The following is a 27,685-nucleotide window of genomic DNA, read 5'->3' as shown; positions in this document are numbered from 1 at the left end:
TGGAACTGGATGATCTTTAAGGTCCCTTCCAACCCAAACCATTCTATGAACACATCGGCATCTTTGGAAGCGCCTGCCCTCAGCCAGGACGCCCCCTGACAGGTACCGAGAGCGATTAACGCCGGGAGAAGACGGACAGATGATCTGTCCGGAGGGGCGGCGCTGCCTCTCACCCTCGGGCAGTTCCGGGACTACATCTCCCGGCAGGCACCGCGCCGGGCGCCCCGAACAGGAAGTTCTCTGCTGTGCGCTTCCGGCGGGAGCGGCCTCCACGTGCGCGGAGCGGCCCGGCGCCGCGCGGGAGCGGCCTCCACGTGCGCGGAGCGGCCCGGCGCCGCCATGGCGGCCGTTCGGGTAGAGGAGGTGCTGGCGGCCGCCGATGAGCAGGAGGCGGAGAAGCGGCGGAGCGTCACGGTGGAGAAGGAGCTGGAGTTGGAGTTCGACCTAGGCAACCTGCTGGCGCTGGACCGCAACCCGCCGCCGGCGGCTGGGCTGCGCGGGGCCGGTCCGCGGCGGGAGGCGCTGCTGCGGGCTCTGGCCCGCGACAACGCGCAGCTGCTGGTGGCGCGGCTGTGGGAGCTGCCGGCCGAGCGCGCCGGCGGGGCCGGGGGGCCGCTGGTGGCCCAGCTGCCCGAGCCCACCTTCCGCCTGCCGCGGGAGAAGCCGCCGCCGCGGCCGCGGCCGCCGACCCGGTGGGAGCAGTTCGCGCGGCTGAAGGGCATCCGGCGGCGCAAGAAGACCTCGCTGGTGTGGGACGAGCAGGCCAAGGAGTGGCGGCGGCGCTGGGGGTACCAGCGAGCGGGCGGCGACCCGGCGCGGGCCTGGGTGGCCGAGGTGCCCGAGGGCGCCGACCCGGAGGAGGACCAGTTCGCCCGGCTGCGGCGGGAGAAGCGGGAGCGGGTGGCCCGCAACGAGCTCAACCGCCTGCGCAACCTGGCCCGAGCCCACCGGGCCGCCGCGACCATCCCCGCCGCGCCGCTGCACCCCACCGGCCACCAGAGCCGCGAGGAGCTGGGACACGTCGCCCGTGTCGCTCGCGTTTCCACCGCCTCGCTCGGCCGCTTCCAGCCCCGGCTGCCCAAGGAGCCGGCAGAGCCGCCGTCCCGCAGCGGCGGAAGGAAGCGCCGTTTCGAGCCACTCCTGGGCAATCTGGCGGCCGAGCGCAGCCGGCAGCTGGAGATGCTGCGGGACATGGGCAGCAAGAAGCCGGTCCTGGACATCACCCGGGCCGTCAACAAGCAGCTGCGCCAGGAAGAAGCCGAGGCAGCTGCCGCCAAGGGCAAGAAGAAGCAGTCGCAGCGGGGGAAGCGCGGCCGCCGGCAGCAGCGGGTTGGCCGCAGCGGCAAGAAGAGCGGAGCCCGGCGGCAACAGCAGCGACCCGCAAGCAGCAGCACAGGCGGTGGCAAGAGGAAGAAGGCATGAGGGACAGAGGGACTGCGTGCAGCACGGGGCTGGGGTTCCCTGCCAAGGCGTGGGAAGGGACTGTCTCTGCCAGCCTCCTGTCCCGTGCTCTATTCCCACACTTGTTTGTCAATAAATACGCTCCAGCCTTTTTAAGAAATGTCGTGCATTTGTCTCTTGGCTGGCGATGAGGGAGGACTGTGTTCCCCGTCCAGGTGGAGCTGGCGATGTATTGAGGGGATCAGGAGTCTCACTTCCCCACAGGCTGGGGGTTTCACAGGGACAGCCAGGTAATGTTTCATTGCTGGCTGCAGCTGCAGCATTTCGAGACAGGACTGAGGCTGGGCAAAGCTGCCCCTTGCTTAGGTGGCTGAGATTGGGTGTATGTTCTGGTGGTGTAACAGCCTGCTCAGTCAAAATGCTCTTTGCTCTGGGCAAGTGGCCTCGTGGTGGAGCTCTTGCTCTGTAAGTCGACTAATGCTGCTGGCTCTGTGGTATTCAGGCTCAGTTGCAAAAGAAACATGAAAACTTCGTTGCAGGGCCTAAGAAGTTGTCCAGATTTCCTAGAGATTTCAGTTGTTTAAATAAAGCCAAAGCTGGTGACTAGCCATTGAATTAAGCAGAAAAATGTTTATATTGAATAGCAGGTTAAAACCTAAATTTCTCCCTGTACTAAGAGTAATCAATCATTTCATAGAACTAATTGCACAGTGGTTTTCTTTACCAAGCAGTTTGAGAGCAGATGTTGAAAATTATTTCTGACTTCTGCTTGTTATTCTTTTGAATTTTGTAATGTATCCCATACTCTTTAAAAAAATAAATAAAATTTTCTGTCCCAGCTTAGCTACTGAACAGATGCTGTTGGCTGGTGCTGTTCCTGGGGGAATAAAATAAGTTTCAGCAATATCAAGCGAATAGTAATGTAATATCTTGCTGCAAATCAGTTTTTGAAAAACCTAGGTGACTAGCAGTTACGTTGTCTCATTCTGTAGCAGTTCAGTAGGGTGGCAGCCTGAGCGCAATGAAGAAGCTAAACCTCTGTGTAAGGTGGTATTCTTACCCAGCTATCCTCTGGAATCCTCAACATAAGAAGGTTCTTATGTTGAGGGTTCCAGAACTGGACGCTTCTGCAGATGAGGTCTCACAAGACAGGAATAGAGGGGCAGAATCACCTCCCTCATCCTGCTGGCTACATTTCTTTTGATGCAGCCCAGGATACAGTTGACCGCCTGGGCTGTGAGCGCACATTGCCAGCTCATGTAAAGATTCTCATCAACCAGCACCTCCAAGTCCTTCTCTGCAGGACTAATCTCAATCACATCATCCCCTGTCCTGTATTGAAACTGCAGGTTGCCCGGAATCGGGTGTAGGACCTTGCATTTGGCCTTGTTGAACCTCATGATATTCACACAGGCCCACTTCTCTAGCCTGTCCAGGTCCCTCTGGATGACATCCCGTCTTTCCGGTGTGGCAACTGCACCACTCACTTGGGTGTCATCTGCAAACTTGCTGAGGGTGCGCTCAATCTCACTGTCTACATCATTGATGAAGATATTAAACAGCACTGGTCCCAGCACAGGCCCTTGAGGGACACCGCTTGTCACAGATCTCAATTTGGACTTTGAGCCATTGACCACTACTCTCTGAATATGGCCATCCAACCAGTTTCATATCCACCAAAAAGTCCATCCATCAAATACATATCTATCAAATTAAAAGAGAAGGATATTGTGGAGGATCGTGTCAAAGGCTTTACAGAAGTCCAGATACATCACATCCATCGGTTTTCCTGTGTTCGCTGCAGTGGTTACCCCACTACATTGGTCACACAGGATTTGCCCCTGTTGCCCCTGATGAAGCCACACTGCTATTAATCACCTCCATGCGCTTTAGCATGGCTTCTAGGAGGATCTGTTCCATGATCTGTTCTGGAGGGACCTGGATAGGCTGCAGAAGTGGGCTGTGAGCCAGCATTGTGCGCTTGCAGCCCAGAAGGCCAACCATATCCTGGGCTGCATCAAAATAAGCGTGGCCAGCAGGTTGAGGGAGGTTATTCTGCCCCTCTGTTCCTCTCTTGTGAGACCTTATCTGGAGTATTGTGTCCAGTTCTGGAATCCTCAACATAAGAAGGAGATGGAGCTGTTGGAACTGGTCCGGAGGAGGGCTACAAAGATGATCAGAGGACTACAGCACCTCCCATAAGAGGACAGGCTGGGAGAGTTGGGCTTGTTCAGCCTGGAGAAGAGAAGGCTCTGAGGAGACCTTATAGCGACCTTCCAGTACCTGAAGGGGCTACAAGAAAGCTGGGGAGGGACTGTTTACAAAGGCTTGTAGTGATGGGACCAGGGGGAATGGGTACAAACTCGAGAGGGGCAGATTTAGACAGGACATTAGGAAGAATTTCTTTTCAATGCACGTGGTGAAACACTGGCACAGGTTGCCCAGGGAAGCTGTGGATGCCCCGTCTGTCCCTGGAGGTGTTCAAGGCCAGGTTGGATGGGGCCTTGGGCAGCCTGATCTAGTGGGAGGTGTCCCTGCCCATGGCAGGGGGATTGGAACTGGATGGGCTTTAATCTTCCTTCCAACCCAAACTATTCTATGGTTCTATGACCTTCCCAGGCACAGAGGTGAGGCTGTTAGACCTCTTGGTAGAACGAACAGTTTAACCCCCCCCGTTGGAGAGCGAACACGCTGCCGGAGGGGCTCCCTGCCCTCTGTCCGGAGGCAGCTCACCCCGGGCCGCTGCCCGCTCTCTGCCCGCAGGCGGCGCTGGGGGCGGTGCTGGCGGCGGCGATGGCGGCGGGGCGGGCGCGCGCCGTGCGGCTCCTGCAGCGACTGCAGCGCGCGGCGTGAGTGGCGGAGCCTCTCCGGGCCGCGCGGGGGCTCCTGGTGCCCTTGGAGCCGGAACGACCCCTCGGGACGGGGGGCGAGGGAAGGGTGGGGTCTCCGCATTGGTTTTTTTCTTCCTTTTAACCCTGCATTTTCCTTTTTATTAACCAGATGTCGGTGCCCGAGCCACTCCCACACTTATTCCCAAGGTAAGACTTAATTCGTGTTTCCAAAAGAGTCTGGTAGGAGACCGTGCCCCTTAGGTATCATGGAATCATAGAATCCCCAGTTGGAAAAGACCTCTTGGATCACTGAGTTCAGCCATTCCTACCTGCCACTAAACCATGTTTAGCACCTGCTCTGCCTGTCTTTTAAACACCTCCAGAGATGGTGACTCAAACACCTCCCTGGGCAGCTTCTGCCAGTGCCCAATGACCTGTTCTGTGAAATTTTTTTTTTCCTGATATCCAGTCAACCTCCCCTGGTGCAGCTTGAGGCCATTCCCCCTTGTCCTGTCCCCTTTCACTTGGGAGAAGCCGCCAGTACCCTCCTCTCTACAACCTCCTTTCAGGTAGTTGTAGAGTAATAAGGTCTCCCCTCAGCCTCCTCCAGGATAAACAACCCCAGTTCTCTCAGCTGCTCCTCGTAACTCTTGTTCTCCAGCCCCTTCACCAGCTTCATTGCTCTTCTCTGGACATGCTCCAGATCCTCAACATCCTTGTAGCGAGGGGCCCAGAACTGAAGTATTGGTATAACCTGGGCAGAGGGAACAGGTGGGAGGCTTCTCATAGAATGGTAGGTCGCTACAAGGTCTCCCCAGAGCCTTCTCTTCTCTAGGCTGAACAAGTCCAACTCTCAGCTTGTCAGTGTTCATAGAATCATCAAATGCCAAGTTGCAAGGGACTTCAAGGATCATCTGGTCTAACCTTTTTGGCTAATACATGGTTTAAGTGAGATGGCCCAGCACCCTGTCAAGCTAAGCCTTGAAAGTGTCCAGTGTAGACTCATCTACCACTTTCCTGGAGAGAATATTCCAATATTTAACTGTTCCTATAGACTCATGCAATGGTTTGGGTTGGAAGGGACCTTGAAGATCATCCAGTTCCAACCCCACTGCCATGGGCAGGGACACATTCCACTAGGTCAGGTTGTTCAAAGCCTCCAGCCTGGTCTTGAATACCTCCAGAGATGGGCCATCTATGACTTCTGTGGGCAACCTGTTCCAGTGTCTCACCAGCCTCACAGCAAAACATTTCTTCCTAATAACTAATTTGAAACTATCCTGTTTCAGCTTAAAATGTTACCCCTTGTTCTGTCACTGTACTCCCTGATAAAGAGCTTCTCCTTAGTTTTCTGGTAGATCCCCTTTAAGTACTGGAAAGCTGTTAACTTTGCAGCTGTACAGGTGCAGTGGTTATTAGTGGAGAGATTGAGTGTTTCCATGTAAACAACAATCAATGCATCCTGTCTCTCCCTCCCCTTTCTGTGAGGCACACTGATCAGAAATTTTGTCTGGCTGGTACTGCTGCTGTCATCACCTGAACCATCTCAAGTTTAGATCTGCTTCCAAGGGGAAAAACACACATCTGTTACATTAGAAAAGAATTCGGAAGCAATATGGATAAAAACAAGCTGTTCACAAAGATGTGCTTTGGCTTGAGCAGCGTAATTTCTATAGCCTTTTTCTACAGTCAGTCCCAAGTATGTGGCTTGCTTAGGCCAGGGTTGTGGAGTAAGAGCAGGAGAGCTGCGCCAAGTCACAGAGTCAGCCTGGGAGGGTTTTCTGTTTGCATTGACTGTAGGGAGGCTATGGGAATAGCTATCTGTTTGCTCTTTAGTTTCCAGATCTAATACAAATTAGTATTTTGGGACATAATTTCAGCAGTGTAAAATTCCGAGTGGCTTGGTTTCATGTGCTTTACTTAAGACACTTTTTAAAGAATTACCATTTTAGAAATTGAAAAGCTATAGATATGTTCAGGTATTTGTTTTGCCCAAAACCATCTTATAGCAAGACAATAGCACAGCTGAGAAATAGAATTGCATTCTTCTGCTTATCTGCTTAATGACCTAGTCGGTCGATTCAAACTAAGCCCTTGCTAAACCGAAGTCTCAGTTAAGAACCCCCTCTGTAGTTCTAGGCAGCAATTGAGTCTATGATCTAGCAAGATGATGTCAGTTCAATAAGTCTCTGAATAGTGGGAATAGATTGAACAGTGACTGAAGCAGGAAAAAACCCCGTTCATTGTGTTTCTGGGCAGTGTTCAAGGAAATCGTGCGATTTTTTAACACAGTAAAATTCTTCCTGAAAGTTAAGTTTGGCTCAAGAATATAACAGCGGGGCATCTGTTATACTATCAGAAATGAAGAGAATAAATGGCTTGGACATGTTCTTAGCCTGTCAAATTAATGACCAAGAGTACAGCAGACTCAGACTCCAGGAGAGGTCAAACATGTACAGCCTGGCAAGAGATGGCAGTGAAAGAGCTGATAGCAGCTGGCCTGGCCTTGAATAGAGAGCGCATAAAGGATTTTAATACATCTATCTGTTACTGTTGTGGGTCAGTGCTTCAGTGCACCCCAGAGTGTCTCTAAGACTCATTATCATGGCCTCACTCATTGGATCTGAATCCAAATCGCATATTTTCAATTAATGTAGCAGACAGAAGGCGTGACTTCAGCAGGAAGAGCAGAATGTCTCATCTGATCTTTTCTTGGAGCAGAATGGTCTGTTTCAGTTGATGCACTTAGTTTCACTGTGGCGAAATCAGGATATGCAAGAAATTGAGTTTTGTGGTAATTTATGTAAAAATGTCATAGCAGAGAGAGGATGTTACTGAAATAATACCCCTGTAAATATCTTTTCTACTAAATAAAGTTGATAGTAACGCACCAATTTATACCAAAGCTCTGTTTATTATTGGTGATGCATGCAGTTCCGTAATTTTCAAGCAAGCAATTGAGTTTGACTTGCAAATTCAGGACTAGTCAGAAGTAAAAAGAAGAGCAAACACCTGTTGGTATTACTCTCACACGTACACAAGATGTCCTCTACGTGAGTACATATGGAGGATGTCTCAAGGATTTGTCTTGAAAGTTGTTCTCACAGTTATCATGTAGCTCCTACACACTCGTAACACCTATCAACTGGTAGGTAGGCAGCCTGCACGCTCTGCAGATACTCGGCTCTACTTACTACATGCTGTTCTGGTCCTTGCAGAGTGATAACAAATTCTCATGCATACTTCCTAGTAACTTACTCAGTTTTTATAGGGAAGAATTAATTCTTGAAGAAAAAAAGAAAAGACACACCGTTTTTGCTGAATTATACGAATCAAATTAAGTACTTGGATCATTTAATTTCATCAACAACAAGGAATAAAACAGGTGACTGTTACCCAGACAAGCCAAGATGACCTGTGAAAATGTATCAGTGATTTTAAAAGGAAAATAATCTGTCAACTCTAGTGCTGAGATACAGAATGAAGTCTCTTTGTGTTCCCTAATTTTGCTATTTCATTTCCATTCCAGTTCCTGAATGGCCTACCCTGGGAAATAGAGAATATGCATTTGAGGTAGATTTAATAATAAAATATGTTTGATTTAAAAGTAGTATTTTGTGTAAGTCCAAATATGGCATTTAACAAATATTTCTATTAGTAAATATATATATTTCACTTTGCTTGGGACTAGATGCCATTTCTCCTTTTTTTTTCCAGAAAAAAAAATGTTCTTTTTTTTTTTTTGGTAGATGGCCGTTTCAAACATCCGATATGGAGAAGGAGTTACTAAAGAGATTGGCATGGTAAGCTTCCATAGTGTAATTCAATCACTGGCGAAAAGTTATTTTATAAAGGGCTGCTGGTGCTATCAATACATTTTATAAGGGAAAGCTTATGTATTATGTGTCTGAATCTCCACTGCTTTGCAGTATGTGTAGTCATATATACCAGTGTAAAAAGGTCAGAAAATACTGCTCGATAAAGAACAGAAGCATGTTACAACACCGTTGCTGTGATATAAGTAAATACATGAAATGGAGCTTAGTTGATGATTTGCCAGGACTATGCAACAGTATTTTTCTCTGACGGGGAATTTAATTCAAGAACTTTTGAATCCTGGTGACACAGCAGAATTTTCTCAAGATCACTTTTGTCTTTTCTAGTGCTTATTAAAATATGCCAGAGACTTTCCATTAAATTAGATGGACATTTATTCAGCTCTGAGTTTGCACTGTGAGAGCGTAGAATTTTTGTTTCATCAAACAAAATGTGAGATGGTTCACCTGAGTACGGTACGCCAGTTATCATTTTCAAGGTGTGTTTTAATTCGTCATTTTTCCTCTTTTCTTGGCGTTTATAGGATTAACAGTTCTCTTTTTTATTTCAAAATTTGAAAAGTGAATTAATAGATATTAAGTTAGACAGAACTTCTGTTTATAGGATTATTCCGAATTGCATGTATTAAATAGCTATTGTCAATCAATTTAGCAAAGATTAGGTGTAGAACTATTTTTCTTCTTTTCCCCACCTTATTTTTATTTTTCAGCAGTAAATTAATATTAAATTTTTAAGATTTTAATGTCATGCATTTGTAGGCAGTTTGGTGAGACCTGTGCTGTGGAAAAGTCTTTTTATGTCACAGGAATTGTGTAGGAAAAAAATATTTTAGAAAATACTTCGCATTTTTTTTGTAGTCTTAGGTGAATCTATATGCTTTTCACTTGTTCAACATCTTAGGTTTTTTCTGTCATAAGATTTCAACCATCTAACTTTGGCAATGTTATACTTTATGCTGTTTTCTGCATCCTATATGTATGTGGTTAATCCTCTTTATCTGATACTGTTGCAAAAATTTTACAATAATCAACTATTTTTGGGTTGGTTTTTTTTTTATTACTAAATGGTTCCGTTGGTTTGGATTAGTATTTAAATAGTTCAATGTATGATTTTATACCAGTTGTTTTGGGTTTGATTTCATTGTTATTTTAGGACCTGCAGAATCTTGGTGCTAGAAAAGTTTGTTTGATGACAGATAAAAACCTCTCCCAGCTCCCTCCTGTGAATGCAGTATTGGACTCCTTGGCAAAATGTGGTATAAACTTTCAGATGTATGATAATGTCCGTGTGGAACCAACAGACCAAAGGTATTACTTCTGACACTCCACTTCTCAAAGTAGTGCCTAGGCTCTTGCAGCATGCCATACAGCTGTTTAAACACCTCCTTGTGACCCGTGCGCTCGTCTTAATAGTCATTTGCTCTATTGTATTGTGACTGCAAGTTGCTCAATTCTCCTGACTAATCGGAAAGCTTTTCTTGTTTTCCAAGTTTCCTGGATGCCATTGACTTTGCTAAAAAGGGAGAGTTTGATGCCTACGTTGCTGTTGGAGGAGGGTCTGTCATTGACACCTGTAAAGCTGCCAACCTGTATGCGGCCAGCCCTGCATCAGACTTCTTGGATTACGTCAATGCTCCTATTGGGAAAGGGAAGCCTGTCACTGTGCCTCTCAAGCCACTCATTGCAGGTAAAGCAGGAGTGCAGGGTGTGGAGGTTGAGGGCTAGGAGAAGGGTAGTCATTCTACACTCTGCATACAATATTTTTGCTGAAATCAGTTTACCACCACTGCTTCACCATTCTGTGGGCTTACTTCTCTACTTGTATGCAGCAGCAATTTTGCTGTTTACTTCAGTGGAAGTAAAATCACAGGTTTTGTCATTAGTTTGCCTTGTTTAGCCAAGCTGGACTGCTTTTGGTGAGAAAAGAGATCAAAGTGTCAGTTTCTCTTTGACCTGGGGCTTCGGATCAGAAATACCTCTGGAATTTCCTGGATCGTGTATTTTTGGTGGAGTTATTATTGTGGGTTTACTTATTTATTTTGCAATATTACGTATTACTTGTAGTTTGTTGTTATCTTTATTCTTCCTTTTAAGTTCCAACAACATCTGGAACTGGAAGTGAAACTACTGGTGTTGCCATTTTTGACTTCAAAGAACTAAAAGTGAAAACTGGTGAGATTTTTTTTTTCTGCTAGTCAAGACAATTGATTTTCCAATGTCTTCGTTATTTCTGTGTCATGAAAGAAAGGGATGCTGCATGACTTTTCAGGTGTCATTTTGTTTGATTCAACCACCACAGGCAAATTTGAAAAGATTAAAAGTTTCCTTTTTGAATTAAATTTATAACATATTAGCATAATTAAATGCCTATGCAATATAGTGGATTATAGTTTGAAGGCAAAACAGGAAACTAAAATCTTTCAAGTTCTTAAATGGCACAAAATGTTAATTGCAAAGGAAATTTCTACTTACATTCAGGGTCAACCAACTGTTCCTTATTTCCTTTGTCTTTTTCTTTATGCTTCTAAGACTTCTATTTCTTTGTTGTATAATTGCAACCAAATGTTTCTGTTCCTGACTTTTGGAACCTCAGGCCTGAGATGCTGTGTGAGTGAGGGGCGCTGTCTTCATTTGGCCTTTTCATCCTTGCCAAATAAACTTTAGGGCTAAATTGTCATCTTAAGCTTCATAACCTTTTTGAGATTTTAGTTCTAAACCTCTGGATTTTATGTGCCACTTGGTACTTGTGACCTAAATGGGTGTGCTAAGGAGCTCTGACCATAGCTCAGAGTTTTCTAGTCTGTGTGTAGTTAATCGGTCTGTCTGTGTCTGTCTTTCTCTGTACATCTGTGCGCCCTTAACCAAAACAGGAAGGCATATTATGGATGCTGAAGACAGCAATTAGCAATAGCAATGGATTGTAGACACAAACCAGTTGTCCCCTCTGATTGTTCACAGAAGATACAAATCTAAGAATAATGTTGCAGATGCCATTCAGCATAGACATTTGGGAAGTATAGGCCAGGCGGGAAGGGTTACAAATGGAGACAGAACATTGTCTGGTATAATTCACTTCAGGCAACAATCTCAGTTCAAAACTTACTTACAGAGACTTCATCATCAATAAGACTTACATTCATAGATACTTCTTACTCTGCCTTCTCTTTCTTGGCTTTTCTCTTCATAGTTTCAAATAATTACCCCTCATTATTGTTATGTTTTGAACCTTAGGATTGTCTTGTCCTATTTTGTTGCAAAAAATCTTTAACTCATTTTTCTTACTTATATATTGCAGGTATTGCTTCAAGGGCCATTAAGCCAACATTAGGGATCATTGACCCTTTACACACACTGTCTATGCCTGAACGAATAGTGGCCAACAGTGGCTTTGATGTGCTTTGGTGAGTTTTCTGTGTAGGCTGCTACTTGAATTTGTTATAATTTTGTGTTTTTGCTATGATGGTTGTACAAAAAATATATATTTTAGGAGCAGAAAAGGATGATCATCTTTTCTTCTCCCATTCCTGCTCTTTTTAAGGTGGTTTCCATTATACTTTCTTCTTGCTTAATTTCACTACCTGCCTCAAAATGTATGGAAGCAAATCACTTATTCATAGAAATTTTAATGTTTTTGCAGTGCACTGAAGAAACCATTTGCTTCCAGGGTGGTAGTTGTCAGGGAACAGAGTCTCAGTCTTCAATGATTAATGACAATTGCAACAGTGTGTAGCACATCCCACAGACAGAGCAGGGAATAGAGAACAAGGATTTTTTTAATAAAATCCACAATGTGACAACAAAAGTTTGTGAAGGCTTGTGGGATGCTGGCATGTCTTAGGTCAATTATGACCATCTTCAGAACCTCTCTCATAATGTACTTTCCACTTGGCACATTTTATATATCTTAAACCCATACAGCTTTTAACGGCACAAGATGCTTGGAAGTTTCTGTTCAGAGGGCCAGAGCTTACTTTGGTTTTGGATGCTGTGTATATTTCAGTAATAGATGTGTAATGGAACAGTGTGATTTCTCAAGCTTGGTAAAGTGTCCTGAAGTACAGTGTCTGTAGTGGAACTGAGGCATGTGTCATAAATGGAAATGGTTTGTCTATAATTTTGTCCATCTAGATATGGGAATGTAGGCAGTTCCCCTTATTTATATAGTCAAACTCACAAGTATCTGGGAAATGAGACTGTTCTTAGTTCCGCTTAGCTTAAATATCACACTCCCATTTTTTTGAAGATCAATACTTTTAAAACAAAACTGGTTTACCATACTTCCAATGCTAAAGCCTCTTACAATTCCTGTCCTGCAAAAAAGAAACAAACCCGTTGCAGATGCACAGTGCTCTTCAGTGAGAAGTGTTACACCCCAAGATGCCCGTTCATCCAACCTAACTTTAAGCATGGTGTGAGCTGATAAATTGTGACCATGTTTGGATTGCCTACTGTGTGTCTGTTGGAGAGTGAAGCACTTTGGAGGTGCCCACCCAGTGTTCTCTCAGTTGTCTAGGGATTGTATTTCTGGGTTTGGCAACTGTTAGACACCAGAACTAAATAAGAAGAACCTGCATTCAAAGGGCAGCAGAGCAGTAAAATAGAGCCCTCCCACTGAAATAATTCAATTTTTAATCTTTCTTTTAGCCACGCTCTAGAATCATACACCGCTCTTCCTTACAACATGCGCAGTCCCTGCCCTTCAAATCCAATCAACCGACCGGCTTACCAAGGCAGCAACCCCATCAGTGATGTCTGGGCTCTTCATGCTCTGCGCATTGTGGCTAAATATTTGAAAAGGTAGTAAGTTTAACAACCACCCCCTTTGCAGTATGTTCAGTCTTCAGTGCCCACGAAGGGATGCACAGAAGAACTCGAGTTTTAGGCTAAAATAAGGCAATTACTACATTAAACTTTTGGCTTTGACCCTGGATATTAAATAAAGCAAAAAGTAGTTTTCCCAGGGAATCTACTCATGAGACTTTTTCTCCAAGTTGTCAAACTACGCAAGCAGTCTGATGCATAGGAAGGCAAGGATCCCTGTCCTCTTACCACACAGACGGTGGGGCTTAGACCACCATCTACTGAGGTGGCGAGAAAGCTAGAGTGGTCTGGGAGCCATGCGTATCATAGAATCGTTTGGTTGGAAAAGACCTTTGAGATCAAGTCCAACCTTATGATTGCCAAAGCTCCTAAGTAGAATTGTTAAAACTGCCACTGAGGTGAGTATGGCTAAGTTCACTCTATCAACCCAGTTTTTTGAAAAGTGACAGGAAACTTGCCCTTCACTGAACCAGTTTGATCTACTTGTTGATCCAGAAGCAGATTCATTCTCTCACTGAAGTGTGAGTTGATCCTATTCCCTGTGTTATCTCAGCTTATCTTAGAGGTTTTTGTATGCCTGTCCATAAAGAAGGTCTCTCCCTTCTCCATCCTGAGTTACCAATCTGTTTGTGAATTAACTGGTACTGTTGTCTTCATGGTGCACAGAGCCATCAGAAACCCTGAAGACCGTGAAGCAAGAGCCAACATGCACCTAGCAAGTGCTTTTGCAGGTATTGGCTTTGGCAATGCTGGTGTTCATCTCTGGTGAGTACAGAAAAATGTTAATCCCATCCAAGGTCAGCTTCTAGCCAGTGTTTGGTTCAGATTGCCAAAGACATTGCTGCCTTTGTTGCTGACTGTGTAATAAGACTGGCCTGCCTATAGTCTGGTTGTGAGAAATTGATAGGCGCTTGCCATTTATATGTGTGAGGATTGTGTATTCTGGCTAGAGATACTCAAATCCAATCATGTGAAAATTACGAAACATGGCCTTTACCTTCCTTGATAGTAAAAACTCTAGTTATGAGAAATAAAACCATCAATGGCATTTAAAATGTTGGATTTTATGCCAGCTGTTTTGCAGTGAGACAGCAACGAGGTAATCTTGTGCCATTCCTGAGCTGATGCAATTGTCTGTAAGTTGGTCTGAGGGGTAAGCATTCATCAGGCTGAAATGAGCTGTAATTAATACTGCAAGGCAATGTAGTTTCATATGGGTGAAAATCTCGGACGAGCAAACCCTAATCCTGAATAGTGTGGAGAAGTTATTAGCAGTCATTCTCTTCAGAGGCTTTTCTTTCATTCTTTTGTTTGAGCAAATCCATTCTTTAATTAGACTTTAAAATTAATGTTTATTTTTCTCAGGCAGTGTGGTCAGGTAGGGGTGGAGATTATGCTGGTTTTGACATATCTATATTACTTTAGTAATTGAGCATCTTTCAGTCCAGTCCATGGACTAATATAACTTCACAGTCACAAAGTAAGGAGATATTTTTTTACAGCTAGGTCCCTAGAATGCAAAGGGGTGAGGATTGTCTGTATTCAATATCCATACCATACCTAAATACCCTTTTAGTATCTGTACCTAAGAGACTTGCATACAGAAGACTGACCACACAAGGGACTGAAGGCAAATTTTTCAGATACCAGGAGACCTGCCCTAACCACTTTCTGTCTACCCTCTGTTCCAGCCATGGAATGTCTTACCCTATTTCTGGTTTGGTGAAAACTTACAAACCGAAGGATTATAATGTGGATCACTCTTTAGTGGTAAAACTTGGTTTATCTTTGTTTTCATATTATACATTTCAGTTCTCTATTTCCTCATATTAATGAGCATTAAAACACATTGAAGTTGAAAGTACGCGTTCTGTTGATGTGATTATTCTTTTTTCTTTTTCCCCTTTGTCCCCAGCCTCACGGCCTTTCTGTGGTGCTGACATCCCCAGCAGTGTTTGCTTTCACGGCACAGGTACACCCTGAGCGGCACTTGGAAGCTGCAGAGATACTAGGTAGGAATCTGTGGATACAACTTACTCATACAAATGGAATTCTTTCCAAAATATCTTTTGGGGAGGAGAAAAAAATGCATGCAAGCAGTTGTTATTGGTTGTCATGGAGGTTTTAAGTTTAAAAAACAAGATTCTGAAGTCTGACTGAGTTAAACATAATGCAAACAAGTTGAATAATGCTAAATCTTTATATTGGGTGATGTAGTTAGAGAAACAAGGTGGAGAAATCTGCTTCTTGGCTAGAAAACTGGGCAGCTGAAATTAACTGTAGGTCTATTATGAATTGGGAGAGAGTAGCTGTGATTGACATCTCTCTTGGTGCTTTATGGAGAGCAATTACTTTAGAGTAGACACCATAAAACAAAACAGTACTTGGGTGTACCTCTTAGCTAAAAGGAAGCATTTTGCCTGACAAATTTCCTGCAGTGGCAATACATTAGGACAGTTCTGAATCACTACTGCCCTTTTTCCATGGCATGCAGCTGTGGGCTTTGGTCTTTTTTGAATGCAGGCCTGAGCTTTTTTGTAGGTGCTAGAATTTCTCTGTGCCAGTGACTAGGGAAGACACAGAGTAGCTGTTTCTGTGGACACATCTGTGATGGCTGAGAAGTGGGTTAGTGAACAAACTGGCCTTTTCTGCTTCTTAGCAGTATAAAAGTAAATGCTGCACCCTGACAGTTTGTTTAAAGGTTACTTTTTCCTACAGTGCTTTGTTATCTGTGCAACCCATCACCAGAAGATGTTCTGGGGAAAGGATACCTCTTCATTGCACACCCAGCATGGCTGTCTATAATTAATAAACTAGCTTTTGATGATGTAACCTGAGAGCTGTTAGCAGTCTAGCTGTGACAGCACGGCTCCATGGTGGGCTAATTTATTTATATCTAAGGTCAGGATTTTTGTCTGCACTGTGCTGTAGCTAAAGTGATGCTAATGCTCATGCTTGCTAATGAGCAATCACAGTCGCACTGTGCAGCAGTGTAAAGGGTAGAAAGTGGTATGTGGCAACTCCTGGTATTTGGAAAGTCTGTGTTCAGTCCTTTGTATGACATTCAGCCTTCTGTACGCAAATCACAGCAATCCAGTCACATGTGTGACTTCCTTGTGTAAGTAATCTGAAAGCATTGTTGGTTTCAAGAAAAACTGAGGCTTTCATGTAGCCAATGAAAATATCAGTCTTTTAAAGAGAGTGTAAAACAACATGGTCAGAAAAACTATATCAGGGAAAATTCCATTTATTTTATATATGATGGCCATGAGTTTGTTCCTACAAAGTATGCAGTCCTGACTATGGTCAAATCCAGAACATAAACCTAGTTGAAATTGTATACTAGCTGCAAAATGTCAGCGTTCCTACAGCAATAACACAATTCAAAGTAGACTGAGAAAATGTTTCTGGATAACTGCCCGGCACTGCATATCAGAGAATTTGAAATTTGGCTTCTTGATTTTAAAAAACCTCTAGGTTTTATGGTATGAACTGCTGCCATAAATTGTGTTTCTAAAATCTCTGATAATTTTCACAATAGATATTTAAATTATATTATTGTCTGCCATGTGGTAAAGGGACTCTGCCGAAAACATGTCACGTGGAATTTAATTTATTCATTTCTGCCTGGGTTGTTTACTTCTAATTCCAGTCCAGAGTCCAACTGACTACAGTAGCTGATTCAAATCTGTCATGTTGCCAAATGCAGTGACTAAGAAGGTATTTTATGACATGAAGCAGATTACTAAATAGCTATGTTGTATGTACAGCTGTGAATTTGGGTACAGCCAGAAAAAGCTTAATACCTCCCTGGGTGGATTCTTAAACAGTTGAAATAGGTGTGCGTGTGGCCAGAAATTTTCTAAGTGCAATCAAAGACTGATGTGTCTTTTAGGTAGAGCAAAAAGAAAGTACTAGAACTATAGCAATATTTTAAAACTGCTCTTCATGTTTACTGTCCTTTTTTTTTGCCTCCTTCCTCTCCCTTTTACTTTACTACCTGAAGATACAAGATTTATGTCCCAGTTACTCCTCTACAGCAAAACCCAGGGTAAACTCAAACTGCGTGGCATAATCCCAATAGCATGAGACATCGTACAAGATTCTGTCATGCCTTATTAATTTCTCCCAGATGTTATCTGCTACAGTACTGCTAGTCTTACTACCCAAATATCTGAGTTCCTCAAATGAGCTTGTCATGCTCATGTTCACTTAATCCCCTTTGAATGTTACACTGAACTGTGTGAGGATCACAGGAAATATTTTTCCTGTAGCTATGTTGTGCTCTTACTCATCTCACAGTAAGGCGCTCAGACCTAACATAGTTCTGGTGTAACATCATTGAGGTTACATAGAGAACAAATTTAGCTCATCTTACTTTGAAAAGAAATCATGTGGAGGAACCTGTGTCTTCTATTTGGACATGTTTTTATTATTACTTTTAAACAAGTCCTGACCATTCATTGAAGAAGGGGAAAAAGGTGTTCTGTAAGAAATATTGGTGATCTTTCAATTTATATTGATGCTTTCATTACTGTTCAGTACATGTTTCAGAGACACCAGTTCCTGCTCTTCAGTTCTACATCATTCTACACAAGTTAGCATATATTCAAGTAGCATTAAGTTTAGAATTTACATAACCCCTTGAACACTGCCCTGCCATCTCCTGTCTGTCTCAGCCAACATGCTCTAGGTCCCATCTTTGAATGCATAATAGAACAGAATAGTAAGTGGTTTCAGTGTCCTCTAGATGTCAGCAAACTCAAGGCCTTAAAATTAACATTTGGCACACTGTCCATAAAAATAAATAACGTTGACGTTCATGCATTCGCTTCTTCCCTCCCAGCAGTTAGTCAGACTGAAAAGTGCTTCTCCCTGTAAGCACAGAAGGGAAGGAAGTTAACCTCATGTGGCAGTTAGTCTTTCTGGCAGCAGTTACCTGCTTCTCCTGGTCTTGTTTCATTTCACCTTTTACAAACTATTCTAACTGTAAAATGAAGACTGATTCCCCTTTTTATTTCATGTTTCTTTTAGGACAGTGACTGTTATGTATGGATATGTATTCAGCTGATATTATGATTAAATTAAGTCCAGAACAGGCTTCCTCCGCTCTCTCCACCCTACAGTCAAGGCATTATGTCTTATTTTAGGAGCTGACATCCGCACTGCCAGAATCAAAGATGCAGGATTTATTTTGGCAGACACACTCCGGAAATTCCTATTTGATCTGAATGTTGATGATGGCTTAGCTGCAATTGGCTATTCTAAAGCAGACATCCCTGCATTAGTCAAAGGCACACTGCCTCAGGTAAGACAGAAAGCAAAACAGTTTTTCTTTTCAAACAAAATAGAACAGATTTTTGAAAAAAACAGAAGTATTTCTTTTCAAGCAAACGTTATTTCTAGGCCTACATGAAGACAATTAAAATGGAGGAAAATTATGGATAGTCAACTGTATTTTGTTTCTTTGCACAGTTTAAGCTTTTCTTTTCAGTGAGATGGAGTGCATTCTGCAGTCTGTTCTTCGCATGGATTCAGAAAGAATGGCTAGATATTAGGGTTTCTTTTTAACATTACGTTTTCAAAAAAAGAGGATGTTTTTCATAGACCTTTCTCTTTGTAGGAGATGCTACTTTTTCATAACTATCTCTGCTAATTATGTATGCAGGATGAGTTATAGATAAAGCCTTAATACTAAGAGCTACCTGGTAAGACCGATCAAGCTTGCTTTGCATTAAGCTCTTCCATATTGAGAAGTTGCACTTTTCTTCGCAGATGGCTTTTTTGTTCCATTGATCCCCATCAGAATTTGAAATAAGGTCCCCTGGGATGATACAGATTAAACTTGTAATACCCTTTATTGTTTCAGTGCTCACAAAGACACTGCGAAAAGCAGCACAGCACTCCGAAAGCAAAATCCAGTATCTTCCTTGTAAAAAGACAATTTGATTCATATGCTGTGGACTGTTCTGTCTGCTTAGGATTTATTATTAGCACAGGAAATAAACACTAAGGAAAGAAAAGAAAAATTTGTAGGCTGAAAGCTTATTCACTTTTTACAGCAGTACCTCTTACCGTGTCTAGTTCTTCTCATTTGTAAATCTCAGAGCAATTTAAACTAGATTTTAAGTATTAATATTCCTATTTTATACCAGAGAAAATGTCACAAAGGTGCAACTATTTAGGATCACACACAGCAGAGCAGTAGCAAAGCCAGGAAGAAGACTAAGGTCTCTGAGCGCTCATCAAATGGGTTATGCATGTAAATTGTTATGGGGCATTTTGGAGGTTTGGTTTGATAAATATATTCCTTTAAAACAATTGGGTTTGAGTCATCATAAGCACAACATCTCATTGAAGGCATGTTTTGCATACCTAGGGAAGGTTCTTCACCAAAAGATGTTGAAGGGGTTTTTTTGTTTGTTTGTTAGCTTAGCTCAAATTGACTTTTAATTCATTTAGTGTTGTCTCAGCATTGAGGATTAATTGCATTGTATAAAATGAGCTCACCTAATAGTTTCTCAAACCTAATTTTTGTATATGAGTTGTAGCATGATGAAAATGTATTATTGGTCCTTAATAGCCTGTTATTATCCACAGAGGTAGTCCATACAGTTTAATCTTTGGTATATTTTTTCTTTTCCATTTGCAGTAGATTTTCTTTGGAATACAGCAGTGATCTGTTCACGTCAACAAGGCAGTTGTAGTGCAGTGCTGATAGCACTAGGAAGTGTGCAGGGTTTATTCCACATCATGAAGTGCAGGCTGCAGGAAAACAAAACTAATGTAATCTAACTGCCAGGATTTGGGCTGGGAACTCTACGGGGACAAGCACTTATACTTGAAGTTTAAACAGAATTTTATTCCAAGTGAGTTTATTGAAGATGATCGTATTTACATACAGCAGTGAGTCTAGCAAAGAAGACGCTGTCCCAAGGTCTAAGCTGGCCAGCCCTGCAATGGTGTTTGAGGGGGGATAGGGAGGACTGAAGATGAGACACAGTGGAAGGGCTGTTCTCTAGCCTACCCACCCCCTGCAGACGTCCCAGAGGCAGCTACAGTGAGACTGATCCACTGACAAGCCAGGAGTTGCTCATTTTTGGAATGATACCAGAGTGCACTGAGTCAGACTGGGTGAGCTGAGGCCTTGCTGTCCTGGCACCAGCAAATGTCAGGAGGCTCGTGCAGAGGGAGTGCTGGTGCCTCTGTGTTGGCATACAGGAGGAATATCCATTTGCAGCCTTCTGTCGATATAGCTGGGAAATGCTGCAGTCTGTCAGCGTGATTGCATCCTGTCGCCCTATGTGACTTTACAGATAACTCTGTGCATCTCAGTGCAGAGGACTACAAAACTGTAATTTGGCCCAGAGTGTCCTAACATAAGTCTGATGATTTACTGAGTGCTTGAACACTGAGTTGTCATATTTCCCATATTGTGAGTCTGAAAAAAGTACCCATACTTTTGCCCTCGTGCTGTTTGAATTTTCCATTTGGTTTCAAAACCTCATAGAAGAATCTTAGGCTTTTATTTGGCTGGGTCTGTGTGTGTAGCAATGCTGTTTGGGGAAGGGGAAAGAGGTATCATTTGATTGCTATTGCTGCACCAGCAAAGCTTCTCATGTAGGTAAAGTTATACACACAAAGCTGCACTTTTCAGACTCATCACAAGCCATACTAACTATGCTAGCAAGACTATGAACATATCACAGCTGGCTTCCTCACAATGCTAGACCAATACGTCGCGTGTTAAACTCACAGTGCCATGGCCTCTCTTGCTGTATAACCACATCCATCCTGTCTACAAATCACAGCCTTGTGGGTTTAGAGGCAAGTGGAGCGCCTGCAGCATTGCTTTGCAGCAGTGGTGTGTGCTCCGCTCAGGAGACTGAGTTGAGCCTCCCCCAACGCAGGGGGCTGGAGAAGCCCCTTCTCCAGCATCCCACTTGATGTGCGAGGCAAGGCCCCTAGCAAATGACATCCACTGTCTTGCATGTGGAAAAGGGAGGGAAAAATTTAGAGCTTTTACTAGGACAGCCTCTTCCACAAGTGAGGTCTTGAAACAGGTTGCAGCAGAAGAAACTCAACCTTGCCAAAATACACTGCATTCATGTAGAGATGATGCATCCCTAGTGTAGGCCTAGCCTCTGTCTTCGCAGATGTTTGTGACTCTCCCAAGTCTTTCAATAAATGTTAAAATTGTTGACTGTTGAAAGCATAAAAGTATGAATCATAACCAGTCCGAGTACATTAATGTTAAGCCCTTTCAGCTGAGTGTTTCTGCAGTAACAATACCTACACTAACACAGCTCCTCATCCTCAGTAGTGCGGGGTTCTTCTGAATTGCCATCTCTGCATTTGTGGTTGTTTTGTCAAGCAGAGCAGTGAAGCATGTACCTGAGTTTCAGTTGGTGGGACTTCAGCACCAGAAAATTCTGTCGAATCACTGTCGAATGAAGACAACTATTTTGTATTCTGGTTCAAAGACTATTTATTAAGCAGTTTTAGAACCGTCCCTTGCTGTGTCTCTTTTTTGGAGCCTGAGTTGCAAGCGTTATTTGCTCTTCCCATCTGTGGCAGTTCCATGGTTTTGAGAGATGTTGTATTTTGAAAATCTTGGTCCCTAAAAATCGACCTCCAAATTCCAATGCCAGGGAATGAATTTTAAAATGGACTGTATTCCCAGGATACTACCCACCAGTACGGACGTCTATGACTGACGAGACCAGTGTTTGAAGTACTTGACTTTGCAACTGAAATGCATTTTAATCTTGCTTCTGTGTATTTAATTATAGGCAATTTAAACTAATATATTCTTGGAAGTATTGTGCAGTTGATGATGCTTCAACCGTAATTACTTGATTACTTATTTGCAAAACCGTTTTATTCCCTGTGAAGGGCATTAGTACAAAGGCACGTAGTTCAGCTACTGTTTGATTAATTTTATTGGCAACTTTCTGTAATCCGTTTTTTTTTTAATCTTGCAGGAGAGAGTGACTAAACTATCACCACGTCCCCAAACAGAGGAAGACTTATCTGCCCTCTTTGAGGCTTCCATGAAGCTTTATTAGCTTAAACATTTTGTTCCAAAAAGTGTGCACTGTTCTAACACAAAGGTAATTTCTTATAGATATGGAGCTTAAATTGTTTAGAGAAAGGAAGAACTTGTGTGTCTTTGACTTCTGTTCCATTGTACACTGCCAAAAGGTCAAGCAGTTAATCTTTATCTAAATAGTGCTCTGAAGCGAAGGCTTGGCTGTGAGTCTTTTTTTCTTGCTCAGTAGTCAGGGGTATTAACTTGCATATAAAACTAAGAGCAAACTTCTCACTTTACTGGAGACTTTCTTGTGCTTTAGAGGTGGTAAAAGATGGGAAAATGATGTAAGGGATATTCCAAAGCATTTTACAAAATTACGTTTTTCATTAAAATTGTCTGTGATTTTGTCTTTAAAAGTCATGCTGTTTAAGAAATAATATGGGACATTTTTAGATGGGGAAGGGGAGTTACCTTGTGGAAAAAATCAGCTTGCTGTATTCTGTTCTACTTTGTCATCTTTTTACCACCTGGCTTCAATAAGGCAGCTCTTCAACTGGAGCACCTTTTGTTGTTTGGTTCAGAAGAAACCTGCATGCTTCATACATGTTTGGAAAAGGCTTCCTGAGAATTTGGTTTGGGTAAAAAACTTGACATTTCTTGTCAGAAATTTATCTTGCCTTTTAAAATCTATATAAAGCATTCGTAGGAGGAGCAAAAATAGAGTAAAGCGTGGTCATGTAACAACATCATACATCATGGTCATTTTGTCTCTGTGGAGGCAACAGCTCCCTTTTCCTGCTGTGTTCTGTGGAAAGAAGCTACTAACTGTATCTTGCTTCTCTGTGAAGCAATTGTTTCTGCTGAGCTCCTGCAGGTGCTGTCACTCAGAGGGCAGCCACCAGCTTACGGAAGCGGCAGTGTGCTGTGGTTCAATATTAAAAGTTGGTGGTGTAGCGTATGGCTGCACAGTGCCCCGCTGGGAGCACTGGTTAAATGTGGGAATGAGTGTGCATGTTCAGAGCTGTTAACCTGCTGGTTGACTGTCACCTGGGACAGGGAAGTGGGAAAGGGAGAAATGAAACTGAAATTGTAATACTATTTTTCTTCTTTTAGAAAATGTACGTGGTTTTGTGTACAGATAATTTAAATTAGGTTCCACTTCATGTTGGACCATTTCAGCATCTGATTCATGCAGCTACCACAGCACAAAACAAACATGAGAAGAACCCCATAACTTGTGGTGTGCTTATTTCTTTCTGCTAGGGAGGGAGCACTTTTCAGTCAGCCTTTTGAACTAGAAGGCTCTGTACTTATGCCTTTGCATTCTTGTGTTTGTCTGATAAAGCTAGTGCTGTCCCAGAATCTGAGGGCAGATATGTTCTGTGTGTTGACATTGCATCTGTTCTAATGCTGTTAAAATAGATGGATGGATACTGGTTGAAAACTGGAGATTTTGGTTTTAACCCCAGAATGGGTTTAGTGGCCACAGGAACAGTGCTGCCAGTATGCCTTGCCTGTGCTAGGACAGACATTGGATTTCCATGCCCTTTTGAATCTTGTCCTCTGCTGAAATTGCCCACAAGAACCTGTGTCACAAAGGCATATGTTGTAATAGCAAGAGATTAACTTTACTTTATTGTGCAAAGCTGCTGTATTGGGAAAAAAAAAAATTGTCAAACGCTTTTGTATGTAATCTTTCATCTTTCCACTCCTGTTTTTCTCCAGGATGTGATAGCAGTGTGGAATCCTGAGAAGAGAATCTTTTTTCCAGGAGCCTAATTCATGGCAGCCATGCTGTGTTTGGAGGGTATATACTTTCTGGAGAACTGAACAGCATGCAGGTTTCATCACTGCAGCAGGGTACTTCTATGGGCTAGTTAGGAAAGTAGGGTATTTTCTTTCAGCACACTTTTTATTTGCCATTTATCCCAGTATGGCAGTTATGACCAAGCTGCATTTTCAGCTGACTGAACCTTGCACTTAACTTCCTATACCAGATAACCTAGAACTCTTGCTGGTTTTTAAATTAAGGCTCACACACACACACACACACACACCCCCAATATGGTGGATTTTATCTGTATTTTGTAGACAAGACAAAGAGTTCGATATAATACCTAACTCGACATAAGCAGATGGTGCTGTAAGAAGGGCCATTTCTGTTTTCTATCACTTTTTGGCAGCATCAGGGTCTTCGACTAGCTTAAACTGGTTGTGAAATCGCACTCACAGACATCAGGTGCACAAATGTTCTCCCACCACCAATTATTAGTTGCTAGTGTAAATTTTCTGAAGAAAAATCAAGGGAGGTCAAGTCACCTCCCAGTGCTATCTTTCAAATAGTGATAGTGTGACAGGGAGTCACACCCCAGCTCCTGGGCAGTGGTGGTTTTATTCACAACTGAACAGTTAACCAGGGTTTTTCATGCCTTATCTTACTAAATTGCTCTTTTCTGACACAACCTAGTTGGTCAAAGATATCTGTATCTTTGAATGTGCCTATTTTGTGCACATGAGCCTGCATCTGTATGAAATTTATATGGGGAGCTGGAGTGGCACTGTAATTGTCAGTGCCTGGTGGTGGTTGGGCGTGTGTGTGAAATCTGGACAGCTTGTTCTTGTGGCTCCTGTTACTGCTCTGTTACTCAAGCCCTCCATGACAGATCTGTTATTGCCTTTAAGTGATACTGAAATGCAAATAACAAATAATATTGTACTTCCTATAAACACAAACTTGATTGAAAGTGTGTGGTTAAATCTGGCATGTTAACTTCAATCCTATAAAGTAACTGAACCAAAACCACTCAGAGAAAGCAGGCTTTCGCTAGCTTCACAGACCATCGTGATTCTTCCTGCAAAGTCATTTGCCTGATGATCTTGGTGCTGTGCAGACAAAGCCATTGTGTTGTGGGGTGACAACCAAGAGCAACGGTAGAGGCATTCCCGAAATAAAAGCATCCAAACTACTGCACAGTGTTTCTGTGAACATTTAGGACCGTTTGTGCATGCCTCAGTCTGCATAATCAGTACATAGTTATAAGTATTATTACATATTTCATGACAACAACATTATCAATCTTTTTATGTCGTACTCATTAGCAGTAGGATTTGATTGAGTCTCCTCTTTCTTGTAGAGTAAGAGACCTACTTTCTGCCTTATGTAGCTGTAACTATATAAAAGGATTTGTCAGGTTTCGTATAAAGAAGAACAAATGCTTAGTTTGTCTAGATCATGGTTTCTAAATAGGTTTTAAGTAAGCATAAATGGCAGATATTCAGACACAACAGAAGAATGGTGTGAATAGGAGTTACCATGTTCAGAATTCTTGCCATGGACATTGACCTGCTACTTCTCCCCCTTGGCCTTATGTTCTCTGAGTTCTGCACAGATAAACACAAATTGAACACTAGCTTATCTGGTTGCTTATTCGGTCCGTCTACAGTGATAAGATTAGCTTTGGGGAGCGAGTATGAACAAGTGCACGTGTAGTGCTGGTGAAAATAGTTTACCAGCAGGTGTAGTTTTACCTTGAGTACAAAATGGAAAGCCCACTCCCCTCACAAGGTGCTGAGAGCTTGGTACTAATAGAACTTAGTGTAGCTGGTACAATAGTTTGTCCAGACCCTCTCTTCCCTTGTGTCTTCCCATTCTAATGCTGATTTTCCTAGCAGTTAAAGTAAAAAGAGGATGAAGCAAAAAATGTGTAACCAACATGCCTAAATCAGCAAAAATTCTCACCATCATCCTGTGTGAATAAACATGGAAGAAACCACAGGTAGGTTAGTGTCTGTGCTCATTCCTCGTTGTACCATCTTCGCTTAATGTGCCAATGCTGTCATCTTCTGTTTTGTTGGCTTCCCATCTCCCTGAGACCTGAAAAATGGATGAGGGAGTGTGGTGGTTAAGAAACACAGCCAAGCTATGTCTAGGTGCTTCCCATAACCCCTGAGTAAATCTGCTTAAGCGTCACAGTGCTCCGGAACATGTGCAGTATGCCTTTGATTCAACAGGTCCGTCCTAATAAATCTATCACTGCATTAAGTGTCTGTGCAGAAGGGACAAGGGCAACCTGATGCAATGCAGCAGGAGCCCTAGAGGTATGGTCTCCGTTTTTCCTCAGATCATCCCTGTGTACTTCCTAAACAAAAAGGAATTTAATTTATATTCAGAAATACTGAGTACAGAAAGCGATGAGACCATTTTCCTGGTTTCTTCAGGAACAGTAGGTGATACAGAGGAACACAGACCACTTGTCTGTCACAGTGTCTTGGACAGTGAGAACAGGGTCTCACACACCTTCCCACTCCTGCTAATCCTGTCTTGAAGCCTGGTTCCATCTTTAACTTGTCACCAGGCCACCTGCAGAAGAAGTTCCTCTTTGAGCCACGGTGTGGTGGGACTGTCAGTTACTGAACTTGCAAGGGTCTCGGCTGTCTTTGTGCTTGCCTTATTTCCCACAGGCAGTTACGTTTGTGCTTACCTGCAGTGTGCGTATGAGAAATCACTCAGGCTCAGTTTGTCACAAAATCTTTCGTGCATATTTTTTATGTGTCCATGAAAATAAGCAGAAGGTTCTACTGTTGCTCTGAATTTCTCAGTGAAACAGACAAAAAAACCCCACCCAGAACCTGGGTTATCATTAGGAAGGCTGCAGTTCCCTTGGATGCAATGTTTCTGAATGTAGTTTTATATTTTGCCCATTGTAGGCTCACATTAAATAACCCACTAAAATGCCATTCATTTTCTTTTCTCCCCACTGCACTGAAACATCTACCACGAGCAAGTTGGTAGAAAACGTTGTGCAGCCAAGTAACAACAATAAGAGGAAGAATCATTTGACACAGCTCAATGGAATGTTAATCAGCGTCTTAACTGCTTTCCTAGTAATAGAAGAAGGGATGAAAAAAATACTTGCAGTCTTTGATTTCTTTTGAAATATTACATGTACTCAGTTTTCAGAGAACTTTAAATACTACAAGTGGCAGCAGGTATTTTCCTTATTTCTCCGATCATAAGAATTAAAGGGGGGAAAAAATGCACACCTGTGAGGTCACACAGTTAAGTGAAAGCAGAGGAACTGTAACCCATATCCTTTGCAGGGCAGTGTTAATTCACGTCACTGTAGAGCCACAGAGTTCGGTTCCGCAGCCGTGTATGCTGGCAGCACACCAAAGTTAACAGAGTAGCAATAGAACGAAGGCTGTGCCCACACTGTCATCTGAGCTCTGGCAAATGTTTGATTTAATCTGATACGACTATATCATGAAATGTATATATCATGGCGCAAACACTGGTTTATTGATGTGGAACTTTTGCTCTGTGTTCCCTGACTTGCAGTGACTTTGACTAGCTTTAACAATGCACTTGTGCTTTTCCTAGGGTAGGCTGTTTGGATTTTTGACCATACAGCCTTAAATTAGCAACTTGACATTGAAATGCTGATTTACACCTGCAGTCAAATGGATAACACATGTTAAGGACTGATTGTCAGCAGCTCCAATGTGTTATCGCTTCATTCTGTGGCATTGTCACTTGCCTTTATGGGATTTAAGGATGCCATTGTGTGGTATTGTTGTTATGGCTAAGGACACAGCTGTGGGGGGCTGACACTGTGTGTGGACATTGTCATTTATCTAAAAGCTGACATCACTTTCGAAAAATCACTATGGAGGTTTGGATGTTTAAGTGTTGCTGTGTATTTTAAGACAGTATTAGAAATAAAGACGCTTTTTTTGCTGGCATAAAAAACAGTTAACATTGA

The 27,685-nt window shown here is 42.9% G+C and overlaps 2 protein-coding genes across 4 annotated transcripts; both read left to right on the top strand.

Annotated features, from left to right (window-relative positions):
- Window positions 1-241: 241 nt before the first annotated feature.
- Window positions 242-2,243, top strand: RRS1 (ribosome biogenesis regulator 1 homolog). Its single transcript, XM_054059061.1, has one exon. It carries the CDS (start codon window positions 340-342, stop codon window positions 1,420-1,422), a length of 1,083 nt encoding a protein of 360 aa, XP_053915036.1. The 5' UTR covers window positions 242-339; the 3' UTR covers window positions 1,423-2,243.
- A 1,916-nt stretch (window positions 2,244-4,159) lies between these two features.
- ADHFE1 (alcohol dehydrogenase iron containing 1) lies at window positions 4,160-27,685 on the top strand. 3 transcript variants are annotated; one of them, XM_054060273.1, is made up of 15 exons: window positions 4,160-4,250; window positions 4,402-4,439; window positions 7,762-7,805; window positions 7,982-8,035; window positions 9,222-9,376; window positions 9,559-9,755; window positions 10,163-10,240; window positions 11,364-11,469; window positions 12,713-12,865; window positions 13,556-13,654; window positions 14,581-14,659; window positions 14,805-14,901; window positions 18,040-18,197; window positions 21,874-22,002; window positions 23,649-27,685. In XM_054060273.1, exons 1-14 carry the CDS (start codon window positions 4,195-4,197, stop codon window positions 21,955-21,957), a joined length of 1,398 nt encoding a protein of 465 aa, XP_053916248.1. In that variant the 5' UTR covers window positions 4,160-4,194; the 3' UTR covers window positions 21,958-22,002; window positions 23,649-27,685. The 3 variants fall into 3 exon arrangements, with proteins under 3 accessions (XP_053916248.1, XP_053916247.1, XP_053916249.1); XM_054060272.1 differs by lacking the exon at window positions 23,649-27,685 and having other exon boundaries at window positions 21,874-23,640; XM_054060274.1 differs by lacking the exons at window positions 4,160-4,250; window positions 4,402-4,439; window positions 23,649-27,685 and adding an exon at window positions 8,396-8,547 and having other exon boundaries at window positions 7,785-7,805; window positions 21,874-23,640.

The sequence above is a fragment of the Cuculus canorus genome, chromosome 2 (genome assembly GCF_017976375.1).
Source record: "Cuculus canorus isolate bCucCan1 chromosome 2, bCucCan1.pri, whole genome shotgun sequence".
NCBI classification, from domain to species: domain Eukaryota; kingdom Metazoa; phylum Chordata; class Aves; order Cuculiformes; family Cuculidae; genus Cuculus; species Cuculus canorus.
Note: the sequence above shows the minus strand (reverse complement) of the source record. Positions and strands in the feature narration are given on the sequence as shown.

Excerpts from the sequence above, each read along its gene's own strand:
- RRS1 (XM_054059061.1), top strand. The coding sequence starts at position 340 with ATGGCGGCCGTTCGGGTAGAGGAGGTGCTGGCGGCCGCCGATGAGCAG.
- ADHFE1 (XM_054060273.1), top strand. The coding sequence starts at position 4,195 with ATGGCGGCGGGGCGGGCGCGCGCCGTGCGGCTCCTGCAGCGACTGCAG. Across the intron at positions 8,036-9,221 it reads TTACTAAAGAGATTGGCATG|GACCTGCAGAATCTTGGTGC; the intron begins GTAAGCTTCCAT and ends TTGTTATTTTAG. Across the intron at positions 14,660-14,804 it reads ATGTGGATCACTCTTTAGTG|CCTCACGGCCTTTCTGTGGT; the intron begins GTAAAACTTGGT and ends CTTTGTCCCCAG.